The sequence below is a fragment of the Chenopodium quinoa genome, unplaced genomic scaffold (genome assembly GCF_001683475.1).
Source record: "Chenopodium quinoa cultivar QQ74 unplaced genomic scaffold, ASM168347v1, whole genome shotgun sequence".
Classification (NCBI taxonomy): Eukaryota; Viridiplantae; Streptophyta; class Magnoliopsida; order Caryophyllales; family Amaranthaceae; genus Chenopodium; species Chenopodium quinoa.
Window position 1 is genome coordinate 1,980,658 of NW_018744290.1, and position 15,719 is coordinate 1,996,376.

The following is a 15,719-nucleotide window of genomic DNA, read 5'->3' on the forward strand; positions in this document are numbered from 1 at the left end:
ACGTTATCATCAACGTTAGCAAATGTCGTACTTGGAACATCATGCTTGTTAATGTTCTTGATCATTGGAGTTGTTCCTTCATTTTTTATTGGCACGTTCCTACTTGCATCTATACACAAATTAAATAACCAAACAACAAAAACAATAAGTATAAGTAACTACTTGTATAATGTATCAAACTAAGATACAAATTAAATAATAAGATGATTCAATCAATTCAATGAAGTTGGACAACAATAAGGTTACATATGTACCTGTACGAGGAGCTAAAATGAGGCAAAGGAAGACGAGCACGACGAGAACGAAAAGCTTGCATGTTGGCACGGCCATCGTAGAAGTTTGCTCTAGCTTGATATTGGATAATTGGTATGGTTGATTAGCTTAGGGTTGAGTTGTTAAGTACGATGTTGCTTACTTAGCTTAACTTAATTAATTAGCTTAAGTTGTGCTAGATAGTTTATATAGAGCGAGGGAGGAATTGAAGTCTAGTTGGGTAGCTGGGGTTATCATGTGGTGCAACTATTTCCGTACAATCATATATATCGTCTTTGTTAGTAGTATAACCCACACTTTACGTCTAAATATAACATCCATCAACAGTTTTTCTGATTGATCTTGACATTTTTAATGGTTGAGGCACGTATATGACAAATATCATAGGATTTTGTATTTTCATCTTAATTTGCCAATAAAAATTTAATGCAAAATGCAAATTTTAATTTAATAAAATAAGTATAAAAAAACGGATGTACTCTGGAAGGCTTTTCAAGGTATCTCATGAGCATGTAGTAATATCTTTAGTTAATTACATACTACTGAAGTTTATCATGGACAGTTAGTGTTCTAATAATTTTTACATTGAAATTAAATTAACAAGATCCCGTATGATTGTGTTTTATCTTAATACGTAATTCAATTCAAAAATCATCAAATACAATAATTAGCATTTTCTTACATTGGCCTCGTGGTTGAACAATAAGTATAAAAAACAGCAAAAAAACATACGTTTTTTTTATACCTTGCTACTTATCGTTTAAGGTACATTCGCTATTGATCTTTCAATTTTCACTTTATTTCTTCTACGTACAATATTTACATTTCTAAATGACTCTTTCTAGCTTCTCTTCGTTCATTCCTTAAATTACCCAAAAGCTAGGGACACGTTAATTAATCTCTTTTGTTGTAGATGTTCTTACAACTAAATAGGATGATCATAAATATTTTTTTTTTTTTTAAAAATGTAAATCGTGTTATTGTGGATAGAAACTTGAAGCTATAAATTGTTAATTGAAAACTATAGAGCGGCTATGCATGAATTGAAATAAACCTGTAGTTATACACAAAAGAAACTTCAAATTAAAGACCTAACAAAAAGGTGAAAAAAAAAAAAAAACAAATGCATTTTTAATTTTATTTATAATCTAATTAAATTTGTTTTATGAGTTATTTATGTATTTTCCCATCTGATTAAAAAATTTAGATAAGTAAATTAATGAAATCCTACAACAGACTTACCTAAATGCATAGATATTTATATAGATTAATTACAATCTACATTAATAAATTAATAAGCAACAATTGAAAAAAGTCATAAAACATAACGTTGATGAATATTGAATAGAAGGAGCTTTCTGGCACGACATATATAACAGGGTCTTTTTCAAATTTGTATATTTGTATGTTTATGCAACAAGTTGGGAGTCAAGACACCGCCACGAACGTAATTATCACGGCAAACACAATACAAACATGTCACCTTTCTAAATTAGAATCATATAGGGGTGGGACTTTTCAAACCGAACCGTGAAACCGCCCGTTACCGAACCGAACCATCACGGACCGATCCGTTTATAAACCGATAAATATAAACCGAAAACCGAACTGAACCGTTCAATATCAAACCGAAACCGAATTGAACCGCTCAATGTCAACCCGTTACGGACCGTAAACCGATAACAAACCAAACTGCGCAAATCCGAACCGAAACGAAACCGAACCGAATGGTTTATAAACCCGTTAATGACCCGAACCGTTTATAAACCGAAACCGTTTAAACCGAAAAAAAAAATCGTTTAAACCGAACCATTTGTAACCCGCTAACCGTTTAAACCGACCCGTTTATGAACCAAAACCGTTTAAACCGCACGTACAAACCGAACCGTTATAATCCGCTAACCTGTTTAAACTGATCCGATTACAAACTGCTTAATTCAAATTGAATTATTTACAACCTAAATGGCTAAATAGTAAATACAATTAATGTTAATAAATGTAGATCTAATCAAACGGCTTAGGTTTATACAAAGGTTTATATTACCTAGATCTAGGCCAACGACATTATTAATATCGTTTTAGATTACTTATTTATTTTAATTACAAGATATATCATTTGTATCATTTTCATTCCAGTAATAATGCTAGTCCACCCAAATTATCTTCATTGTTCCTTGATATTCATGATCATCCAATATCACTCAAAGCCTCAAAGGTAACATAAGATTGGAGATGTATGAGATTGCGTTACACAAGTGGCATAAGCATTAGAATATTACTGTACTAGTCAATAAGGCGTACAATCATTCACATTATCACTTTATAAAACTTTCTTATACAAGTATTTTGTAAAGGGGAGGACTAAAATGTTTATAAAACACATTTTTTTAGCTTTTCTTAAATTAAACCAGATATTAAGTAAAAGAATTTTAATAAATACGGAGGCATCCCAAATCTGTAGCCACAATTATTTCATAACATTACCACAAATCCAGCAGATAAATAGCATTAAAATTAGAGTAATATCAACAATCAATTAAAAAAAGTCACCATTTTCATTGATTAAAATTCACAATACATATACCAATACATAATGAAACTACTATCACTACTACCCAGATTAGATTTCATATTTATCAACTGAAATATCATCAAGTTTAGGGTTGCAAAAAATGATACATGATAAGATGAAGGGAGGAGTGAGAATGTGAGTGATTTGGGAGCAAAATCTTGAAGTAGAATCTTGAAGCAGCAGCACAGCACCCAAGAGCAGAGGAAATAGCAGCAACAAGCAGGAACCATCACACGCAATAACAGATCAGCAACTTATCAGAAGCAAGGAATAATATAAGCAGAAGGGACTCAACAGGAACTTATTTTTGTTTTTCAAAATTGCTCTCAGATTTACGTTTATCGTATCATCACTGAGCAATGGCTGTTTTAACTTAAAACTTGAAAAATGCTGCCAGCAAGTACATATACATTGAAGTCTCAACATAAATGACAAGGGCAACGATGATTCAAGAAAAATTAAAACAGCAAGCATAAGAAACAGCAGAATAAGATTAGCAGAATGGGGACTTATTGAAGAAATTGTGTAGCTTCTAGATAATACAATTAAGCACCTAAGAGAAAACAAATATTGTAGTTAATTAGAGAAAATAAGTTAACTCAATGCAAATGCACATCTGTAGTGCTACAATAAGTAAAATGAACCAAATTAAGAAAACAGAAGTTGTTCCTTCAACAACAACAACACCAACAACAAAAAATAAAATAAAATTAATCCACTCTCAAAACAGCTAGCATCAATGTAAATGCCAAAACTAATTCTCATTCAACAACACATCACAACATTTACTGATTACTATGGCCACTCTTCATTAGCATCCTGCTCACAGCTGCCAAAATACTCCTCGTCCTTCTACCACCCCCCTAATTCCTTATTCAACAGAAATGTCAATATATTTCGATAAGAATTCTCTAAAAGACTAGAAAGCTGCACTAGCTAAGTGAAACAAACGTGTCTACTCATTTGAGGTGAACCAGAGTAATCCTTCTCCCCTTCAAACCAATTAATCACATGAATTATGTTCACACAGACAAAACCGTAACCCGTTAATCGCATAAAAATTGCAACCAAATCAACCAACACAACACAACACAACCATAATTCAATTCCCCTCCCTGTGAAAATCAAGATCTAGCAACTATACATTGCAAAACAACCAACATAACACAACCATAATACAAATACCAAATCTACAAAAAAAAAAAAAAAAATTTACGTATCAAAAAAAAAAAAAAATCACAAAATATACATTGCAAAACAAAAAATGAACAAAAGAACTAGAACTTTCAAAAAAAAATCAGAAATTATAATTTACAAAATAATAAATGAAAAAACAGAACTTAGAAAAAATAATAGGAACTTAGAATGAGAATGAAAAATACAAATACCTTATATCGTCCGTGAGTAGAGAATATGAAAGATCTACAAAAAAAAAGAAAAAAAAATTAAAATTAAAAAAAAAGGCAGATAAACTCATAAACCAGAATAAATAGAACTTATAAAAAACCAGAAAAATACCAGAAAAATTCGAAGTTTGAGAATATCCAGAAAAAAGATCTACAATAAACCAGAAAAAACAGAACTTAGAACAAAAAATAGGAAATTAGAAGTTTTCAACAAAAAAAAATAAAATCGGAACTTAGAATGAGAATGAAAAATACAAATACCTTATATTTCCGTGAGTAGAATATGAGTATATGACAGATCTACAAAAAAAAACAGAAATTAATCAATTTGGAATAAATGAACAAAAGAATTAGACCTTCCAAAAAAAAAATCTGAAATTTTAAGACTAAATGAAAATATCAGATGAGGAAATGAGAGTTTCATAGGCGTGAGAACTGAGAATTTGAGAAAGCTTGAGAGATTCAGATGAAGAGGGAGATAGCTAGGGTTAGGAGGTTAGGAGAGAGAGAGATGTTTGAGAATATCAGAGAGATGAGGAAATGACAAATGAGGCGTGTGTGCTAGTGAGTTTTCTCTAGGTTTAGTTTTAGGTTTTACTTCTTCTCCTAATCTAACCGTCCATTTTTAATCTCAGCATCTCACCGTTCATTTTTTTTTTGGTAGTAATAAAGTAATAAAGGTCTGGTTCCAGAATGTTCATGCAACATGCCAGCTTTATCAACGGTCTTATTTTTTTTTTTCGAGACTTTTTCCTTTTTTTATTAAAATATATTAATATATTATTATTATTTTTTTTTTTTTGAAAACTGTTATTAATTATTTTATTATTTTGAGGTTACTATAATTATTATTATTATTATTATTATTATTTTGAGGTTATTATTATTATTATTATTATTATTATTATTATTATTGTTAGAATGTTAGTATAATTTTATGTTAATATTCTTTTTATAAGTATTATTATTATTAATATTATTATCATCATCATTATTATTATTATTATTAATAATATTACAATATTACTTATAAATTGTAAGAAACACAAATGAAATAAAATTGAAATTAATTCAATATGACATAATTAATGACTTAATGACGTTAATGTACATCAATATCTAACATCTCTATGTATAAGTGTATAACTATCTATATGAATATATCAGTGAGTCTGTGACTTTAAATATAATAAAATAATAACTTAATAAGTAATAAACTAATAACTAATAAGAGTATAAGACTAATAAAGTAATAAGTAATAACTAATAAGTAATAAGTAGTAACTAATAAAGTAATGAAATCTAACTGTTGTTTTTCATGGGCATTCAATCTAACCGTTGTATTTTGACCATTTGACTATTTGACTATCTGTACATTAGTATTGCTCTTGCATAATGATTTCATCACCACTTTAGTGATTTCGTCATTTCGTCCATTTAACTTATCAAGTTGTTTGAATTAGTAATCTAAACAAAGTACCAAACTAAATAAATAATTCATTTAATCTCGTGTAAGTGTGTAACTTATAAATTATAAGAAATGCAAATGTTTGGAAATTGAAATTGATTCAATACGATATTGACATATTGTTAATGTATATGTATTATGTATATACTTATAAATTGTAAGAAACACAAATGAAACAAAATTGAATGAATTCAATATGACATAGCTAATGACTTAATGTACATCAATATCTAACATCTCTATGTATAACTATATATATGAATATATCTGTGAGTCTGTGACTTTAAATGTAATAAACTAATAACTTAATAAGTAATAAGAGTATAAGAATAAGTCTAATAAAGTAATAAGTAATAACTAATAAAGTAATGAGTAGTAACTAATAAAGTAATGAAATGTAACTGTTGTTTTTCATGGGCATTCAATCTAACCGTTGATTATTTGACTAATTGTACATTAGTATTGCATAATGATTTCATCACCACTTTAGTCATTATGTCATTTAGTCCATTTAACTTATCAAGTTGTTTGAGTTAGTAATCTAAATAAAGTACCAAACTAAATAAATAATCCATTTAATCTCGTGTAAGTGTGTAACTTATAAATTATAAGATATGCAAATGTTTGGAAATTGAAATTGATTCAATACGATATTGTTAATGTATATGTATTATGTATATCATATGGTAGTATGGTATGAATGTACGATTGGTATCATAGTATCATTGGCTCATTGCCTCATTGAATCATTGGTATGTAAGTAATTAAGTATGTAACTATGTAACTATGTACGTATAATCGATAAACATATATGTTAAAACTTAAAAATTTAAAACATTTGTTGATCGATCTAATTGAGTACTTGTACTTCCTTAATTATCGATTTATTGTATTCTAAGTATCAACTCATTAAATCATGGTCATGACGCGATCTTTAAAAAAATCATGATTCATGAATTCATGACCCAAACCGCTTATAAACCGAACCGGCATGATCCGAACCGTTTATAAACCGAACCGACATTGGACTGGGTAAACCCGCCCCTAAACCGGCCCATTTCAAACCGAACCGACATGATCCGTACCGTTTATAAACCGAACCAACAGTGACCAGGGTAAACCCGCCCCTAAATCGACCCGTTTCAAACCAAACCGGCATGATCCAAACTGTTTGTAAACCGAACCGTCATCAACCTGGGTAAACCCGCCCCCTAAACCGATCCGTTTCAAACTGAACCGGGGTGATCCGAATTGTTTATAAACCGACCCGCTTATGACCCAAACCGAATTTAAACCGTAAAGAAATAAACTGAAACCGAACCGACCCGTGACTAACCGAAACCGAACTGAACCGACCCGTCAGCTAAATCAAATCGTTTCAACCCGAACCGCTCCAAACCGAAACCGACTCACACCGAGGTCCAACCGAACCGCCAAACCAAATTCCCACCCTAGAATCATAATATACAATTATACAAGGCAAACCAACACTTTTTTTTTTCTAAACGTATGAATGTCATCGTAATTATCACATGCATTTTTGAATCCATATCAATTAAAATTACCATTAATACAATCTTCAGTTTTTCCACAATTTCCGATCAGTTACATGTTTGAAATTAATTAACATTTTTAAGACTTATCATTTAGAAATGGAGTATATGCAAATGTCTATGATAGAGTATAAAAACATATTCATGTGTTTAAACCATAAGCTTAAGTTTTTGATTGAATTGGTCTTTTAACATGGTATCGAGCTAGCGTGACACAAAGGTCATGGGTTCAAATCTCATCCACCTTCCTTTCAAATTGTAATATTTTGCACTAGGGAATGCGGAGGGCTCATGTTGCATCCACATTTCAAGCCCAAAAGAGTTTTATGAGAGGGAGCGTGATAAAGTATAAAACATATTCCTGTGTCTCAAACATCAAAACGGGATTTGATTTCAAGGATTCGATATTATTACCCTACAAAAATTTTACGAATACTAGCTAAATCATTAGTATCATATACATAAGGACCATAGCGCAGGTAATCATGAATACAAGTGCATGTAAATATGTACCACATATTTAATACAGTGTCGCTTTATGTATGTGTGTCCTAGTCCTTATAGCATCCAATCCACTGGATTTGAAGTACGATATTGTATAGCTTGGTTTTTATGAATGAAAAGTGGAGAAAATGAGACGTGTAGATGTTAGATTATGTAAATAATCTTGTGTACATTAGTTTGTAAATTACTTATGTATTCTTAGTCATTAGCCCTAGAATACGCTTGTATATATATTGATGATTAAGTATGCGAAGGAAATCCTAGAGTCTGCAGGCATGGCTAACTGCAATTCTTCTCCCACTCCAGTTAATTCTAAAGGGGAAATGCGCACAGACTCTGGTGATCTATATGCGGATCCGACCATGTATCATCGATTGTGTGGTGCTCTACAATACCTCACTTTCACTCGACCTGAGATTTCATATGCGGTTCAACAGGTGTGCTTATTTATGCATTCTCCCAGAGTTGCTCATATGGATGCTATGAAACACATTCTGCGTTATATTCAAGGTATGACCGATTTTGGATTACGCTTGTATAAATCATCTATCACCTCTATCTTGTCTTACACGGATGCCGACTAGGCCGGCTGCCCTGACACTCGTCGTTCCACATCCGGTTACCGTATTTTCTTGGTGATGATTTGATCTCTTGGTCCTCAAAATGACAACCTACTTTGTCGAAGTCTAGTGCAAAAGCAGAATACAAAGGGGTTGCTAATGTTGTCTCTGAGTCATGTTGGATTCGGGATTTATTACTAGAGCTACATTGTCCGGTCTCTAAAGCTACATTGGTATATTATGACAACGTGAGTGTATCTATCTCTCAGGCAATCATGTTCAACATCAACGCACAAAACACATTGAATTGGATATTCACTTTGTTCATGAGAAGGTACAGCGCGGTGAGGTCTGTGTACTACATGTTCCGTCCCGATACCAGATTGCAAACATTTTCACTAAAGGTCTGCCGAAAATTTTATTTAATGATTTCAGGGACAGTCTTAGCGTTTGTAGTCCTCCTGTTTCGACTGCGGGGGTGTGTTAGATTATGTAAATAATCTTGTGTATGTTAGTTTGTAAATTACTTATGTATCCTTAGTCATTACCCTAGAATACGCTTGTATATATATTGATGATTAATCAATGAGAAAGGCACGGCAAATATTCTCATATTATCTCAGTAGACAGCTAATCCTCATACTAAATAAATATTAGGGGAAAACCTCGTACTGAAAAATATTAGGGAGAATAAATAGAGATGATGAAGAACAAATAGGGACGATGAAATTAATTAACAATGAAGACTGGATCTCTTAAAAACAGGTCATGGCTAATTGGCTACTATTTGCAAGGAGAACTAAGGAAGTGATGAAAATAAACTTAATACTCATCATAGACAAAAAGTTAGGATTGTGATTTATTTTTAATTACATACATGTTTAAAAAAGCTATAGTAAGATCAAATATATATATATATATATATATATATATATATATGTATATATGTATGTATATATATATGTATATATATATATGTATGTATGTATGTATATATATGTATGTATATATATGTATGTATTACAACTTTTTATACCAAATATTGTTGCTAATTTACTATTATTGAGAACTGAGTGTGAGTTGGGATTGATTGTCTTACATTTAAAAAAATTATATTAAAATAAGGATGACTTACATATATATACAAGTATAAGTTTGATGGACTATTCTACTTATTACCACGAAATAAACAATGAGTTATAGGATAAAATTATAATGAGATTTTGTATTAGGGCAGACTCTCTTCTCCAACATAACCTTAGTGATATATATGATGACAAAAACGTATCATCTGCTAGACTTTAACTAATTTAGATTCAAATCAAGTCAAGTCCCAATTAAAAAAACTCTCCTTACAAATGCTATACTACTAACTACTGTTACATTATCAAAATTTAAACTCAAAAGCTCTAACTTAAATTACAACTCTCTTACTAGTTGATTCAAACACTTTTAGTATTCTCCATTGAACCCGTACATTTATTCCCCACATGCATGATTAAAACAGTTATGAGTCTCTAAGACAATATGTTCCTAATAATAATTTGTCAAAGATTGAATTCTTACGAGAGTGGGCCTCAGAAATTAAGGGGGTTGTCGAGTATTGTTGTGTCCCAGGAAGCAAACCTTACAACCTCTATAATAACAGCAGGACAATAAGCTTAACATTACCACGAGATTAAGGCCTAAATAAGTCACAATTTGTGGACTCTTTTCAATTAATCTCCAATTTTAGGCAAACCTTCATGCAAAATATTAGACGTGGCATTGGATTATATTAAAATTCATGTTGATTTTTTTATCTTATATGATCCATAATTATAGCTAATTAAGTAGAACAACCGACATTAAAATATCACATCTAAGGTAAGGACCTTAAATTGTCTCTTCATAAATTCACATGGGTCGTTTGTGCACATTTCTTCAATCTTGCAAATTGCGATTTTGTTGGGTGATAGTTGAACACTTATACTGTGTTTCCTAATTGCATGGCTATGAGTCTATGATACAAGGATGATATTTGACATTGTCCTTTTCATGAAAATAATCATGTCGTTTTCAAAAAGATAATAAGGCATACGAAGTACTTGTTAAATTTGATCAATCGGTTGACACGATAAAATGTTTTATTGGGTTTGTTGTGACAAATTACGAGTATATTTAAATCGTTAATAGTAAATGATACATCATATATGAAGTTATTTAATGGCTGATTATTTGTGGTTATATTCACAGCTATGATACATTTCTTATATACATTATGAGTCACATCAAAGCCCTATCATGACGAGTTTGACAATGAAATGACCAATAAGGGACTAAGGGTATCTTCTCTTTAAATTGTCAAAATTACTACTCCTTGTAAATATGTTGCTCATATTTGTGTTTATAAATCACGACCCAATCTGTGCCATTTTCTATATCAAATTGAATTTTGGTTTGATTGATGTCAATTGAGGTTGGCTTGAACAATTATAGTCTATTTTACTTTCGGGTTGGGTAAAAGGTAAACTTTCTAATTTGTTGAGCTCGATTTTAGTCTCAATTACTCATGTTTAGGTCATTTGGAGTTTCATATTGATTTGGTTCATCATTTTTAGCTCAAAATAAGGTCTAAAGTCAGCTCATGGCATCTACAACAAGCCTTGTGGCCACCTATATTTTGGATTAGCATAGATTATATCCAATTAAGTTTGTGTTATGCGTGTTCAAAACTTGAAGTGCTCAGTTTTCAATTGATTAAACGAGTTTAGTGATGAGAACTTTACCTATCTATTTATTGTTTGTTTATTTGGGTCATATCCGTATATGAATATACGATAAAGTGCGAAAGATATACGTCGAAAATAATTAATTTTAAATCGAAGAACATCAATTCACAACCAATTCATCCTTACTATATTACAAGCTCTCATTATTTCAAACGTTTTGGTTACTGTAAATGGCATAATTTTGAACTATTCATAAGTTTTATTACTCGGCTTTACCCTATATTATCCCAAAATATTACTTGCACAACTCTGTCACTTGATCAACGAAAGATGGTTTTTGAGTCAGTTTGGTAATCGGATTTATTAGTTTAGATACAAACGGGTTCGGGTCTGTTTCATATTAGGTTCCGTATCGGGTCGAATATTCGAGATTCAGAGGTTTAAATTATATGATTATATCAACTCAACTCACCACTCTATAGCAGGGTTTTCTTCTTCGTCGTCTTCTTTCTCAAATTCGCTAATTAGGGTTTTAGCAGCAAAATCAATTTTCGCAAATCTGCAGCAAATTTCAATTTCTAAGCAGCAACAATGGCGAGCACCAAAGTTCAGAGGATTATGACCCAGCCTATCGTAAGTTCACTTCCATTTTCATACATTTTCTTCTTACTCCGTATTTTTCTAGTCTAATAAATCATCTAATTGTTTCTCCTTTTTTTCCCCCATGATTCGCTATTTTTTTCGCCAACTTTCGAATCTTTCAGAACCTGATTTTCAGGTTTCTTCAAAGCGTAAGTCCCAATTTCATTGTTATACCATTTTTTTATATCATATTTTTATCTTTTGTTAATTGCTTTATACAAGTATTTGAGTTAATTGTTTGTTTTGGATGCAGAAAGCTCGTATCCAGATTTGGCTGTTTGAGCAGAAGGATGCTAGGATTGAAGGCCGTATCATTGTAAGCGTTTGTCCTGAGTAATTTAGTTACAAAACTTTAGGGTTTTTGTTGTTGATGGTCTTAGACTCTTAGGGCTCGTCGTCGCCTCTATTTCCTTATGCTTCGATATTCTTGTTGGTGTGCTGTTTTGTTTTGGTTTCACTTTTTTTCTATTAGTGTTGTGTCTTCACTGCCAATGCGCTATTTGTGGTTAAAACATAAGCAGGGTAGTTCAATGATCCAACCTCTGCTTATGGGCCTTTTGTGATGGCTATGGCGGCGAGCCAAAAAGGATGGTGATTAGTAGTTTCATAGACGGGTAAAGAATGGCTCAGTGGGGTTGTGGGAAAGTGTAAGGCTAAGGTGGGTGTGGAACAGGGTTGGGGAGATTGAGGAAGACATTTAACCCATGGTTTTGTAGATACATTAGAGTTTTGCAGCTAATGGAGGCAGGAGATTGATAAACAGGTAGTTCTGGGAATATATAGTCATGTGTAAAGTGGATGGAACAAAACCTCAACCTACTAATTTAGGTGACAAAGCAATTGGTTTCCTCTTCGATAGTTTCATCACTGTACATTTAGTGGCTCCCTAACAATATATGTAGTATAAGAGGGAAATTATAGTTACTCACAATGATAAACATTTGGTGTTTATCAAGGAGTATCTTTGTAAATTCTGGCATATAATGAAGGCTAGTTTTGTAATTCATAGAATCATAGGTAACACCGTTAACTTCTCATCCATTGTCATCATCTTCTTCCTCCTTCCTTCACCCATTGTACCTTCATCTTCTTCATCTACTTCCTCCGATCCTTCTATCATCTTCATCTCCTTCATCACTCACAGTCGGCAACCACCATTTTCGGCTGCTTTGCTGTCGAAATTAAACGAAAACCCTAAGATTAAAGGGAGAAATAAAGGGTATGGTTAACCCTTAAGGGTAGTTGAGGTTTCCCTTCTCCAATGAATATGTTCGTGAAGTCATGAGACGTGAAGTAGTGGCCACTGAAGTTATTTATGAGCTTTTGCTTAGCTCCATTGAAGCTCCTCTCACACCGTCAAATTCAAGAGTTAGTGGCTAGCTGTACAAAGTACAAAGAATAATTTTTAATTTTAAAAGCGTCAATATCTATGCATTTTATTTACAAAATTGCCCTAAACAATTCTTGTTTATCAACGTTAGAAACTTGTATTGTCTCGAAGTATAAGTCGTTATAGTGTATTAGTGTGTATAGTAGATGTGCTATCTATAACTTTAACTTTATTTTTTTATAAATATTATTTTGTTTATTATTAATTTTTTTTACTGTTTTACCTTCTTGTGAAATATAACATATGGATGCTTACCTAATATAGCTCTTTTTGGTTGCCTGATATAATATCAAAGGGCTTTTGACTAATGGATAAATATAACTCATGCAGTGAAAATGAGGGACATACTTAGGTAGTACTAGGACCAATTTTGATGAAGTAACAGTAAGATTCATGTATTTGTTGCATGTCATGATCCGCTATTTTGTGAAGCCAAATAAATTTATGTTGGAAACTTTTGGGAGATATGGTTTAAGATAGGCCCGATAAAGATATCAATTTTCATTGTGTAGGCTTATATTTTGAGCTATCTTGGGTGTTTTCTCCAAGTAGGGAGCACTTTGGTTCATTGTTGAACTTTTGGTGAGCTTAAGGTATTGTCATCGTCAGAGATAAGTAGATAACAACAGTGGTTCGTTCATTTATAAAAGCAAAGAGGATTTAGGAGGTCTGGTATATTTATAGGAGGTCTGGTATATTTATGTTAAATCTTAAATTCCTTTGGTTGTGACTAGTATCAAATACACAGTATCATTATCATTAAAGAGAAGTTTCTAACCACAGCTCTCAGTTGGGAAATGAGGCAGTGTGTATATGTATAAATAATATTGGAAATATATGGAGGATGGTTAAATTATTGTGCTGTTTGAGGCTTCTTTCGGTTGGCAATCGATGGTGGTGCTTTTGGAAATGAAAGGGAGCACTGGAATATTGAGGATCCTCCCCCCCCCCCCCCCTCTCTCTCTGCTATTGTATATTAGGAATAAGGAGTAGAGTTTAGTTTTGCAGGATGCTTTTGGCCTTAGCCCTCTTTTTGTACTGGGGTGTCTATCTGTAATATATTTCATTATACTTGTTAAAACTCGCCTTGAAAATGATAGTGTGTTTCCCAATGATATACGCACTCAGGCATCTGTGGATTCTCGCCCTTTTCATCAATATTCCCCATGGGTTCGATTTAATATTCAGTGTACCTTTCTGCTATTTTAACATTCCCCATGGATTCTTAAGGTAATTTGTCACATAATTAATTCTGTGTGCCCTTTAAAATGATTTTTCGTCTTTAAGACCTGTCAAGTTAATAGCTGAGCAACTTGTAAACTGTTGCTAATTTTTTGTAAAAACCACTGATATTTAGTCAGTATCCTTTCTATCAATTTAAACCTGCATCCCTAGTCAAGTTGCCTTTTTAAGAATTTGTTGGAATATGCCTAGTTGCCTACTATATCAGAAGGTTAAAGGTAAACCAACTCATTATGCTTCCCTTGGTTTATTTTGGAGGGGGTGAGAATGTGAGATCACTGAGATAGTTGCTGGCCTTGGTATTCAGTATATTTACTCTAAGCCTTTGGGTTGTGGTTTACTTGTGCTGATCCTCTTAACTACTCTGAGCAGAAATATTTTTTCACCTCAAAAGTTTTTGTATTGCACTTTTCAATATTTGCTGCTGATATCCATCTCTGATTCTTTGTCAGCTCTCTTGTGTACTGATATATACTGATCCATGATCTCTTCTTCAGGGATTTGATGAGTACATGAATTTGGTTTTAGACGATGCAGAAGAGGTTAACGTCAAAAAGAAGACCAGAAAATCACTTGGTAAAATTTTCTGTGTATCCTATGATTTCTGTATCTGTCACTCCTTGATCTTGAGTCCAACAACTTGTCATTGTTGCCTTTTTTTAGGGAGGATCCTTCTGAAAGGAGACAATATCACTCTGATGATGAATACGTAAGTTCAATATTTTTTTTGACCATCTCCTTGTCATTTGTGCTTCTCTGAGTTTTCTGTTATACTTCATATCTTTTTATCGTCCCCTTTTTGTAATAATAGTGCTTTGTTTGTTTATCTTTGCAGGGGAAAGTGAGGACCAGCTGATATGCATTTGGTCAAAAATATTAAATTTGCAAACTGCTCACCTGCCTTGGAAGTTTTGTGTATTAATGTAGGATGCCCTTCTAGCATTCCCTTGTATAGTTGAATACTTCGTATGAAGTGGATTTGACGGATGTCTTTGTTCGTGTTTAATAGAATTTCATATGGTTGAGTTTCTAGTGGTAGAATCCAATTTGGGGCAATTTTCTCTGCTTTACCAGTTTATGTATGTCTATGATTTATTGGAGATGTCTCGAGTCATAAGCTCATAGCATGCTCAAAGTAATCTGACACTAGGATTTGATAATTTGAATCTCTTGAATTCTGTATACTCCCCCGTTTCTTAATACTGTATGAGCCTTGTTTTCTCCAAAGCCCCATTCCATGTGGGTAAGGTCAATCATCCATGATCCATCATCTCTGATATTATTAGTTACGGTTCAGTTGGTGTGTGATCATGTATGTAGTAATATATTATGCTTTTTACTCGATGTGATTATCGTGTAAGCATCTTTGGTTCCTCACTCGTCAAAGTAATCAATTAA

At 32.5% G+C, this 15,719-nt stretch overlaps 1 protein-coding gene across 1 annotated transcript; it reads left to right on the forward strand.

Annotated features, from left to right (window-relative positions):
- The first annotated feature begins 11,492 nt into the window (after positions 1–11,492).
- LOC110695222 (small nuclear ribonucleoprotein E-like) lies at positions 11,493–15,505 on the forward strand. Its single transcript, XM_021872449.1, has 6 exons — positions 11,493–11,680; positions 11,812–11,838; positions 11,943–12,005; positions 14,819–14,897; positions 14,985–15,030; positions 15,157–15,505. Exons 1-6 carry the CDS (start codon positions 11,639–11,641, stop codon positions 15,164–15,166), a joined length of 267 nt encoding a protein of 88 aa, XP_021728141.1. The 5' UTR covers positions 11,493–11,638; the 3' UTR covers positions 15,167–15,505.
- The last annotated feature ends 214 nt before the right edge of the window (positions 15,506–15,719 follow it).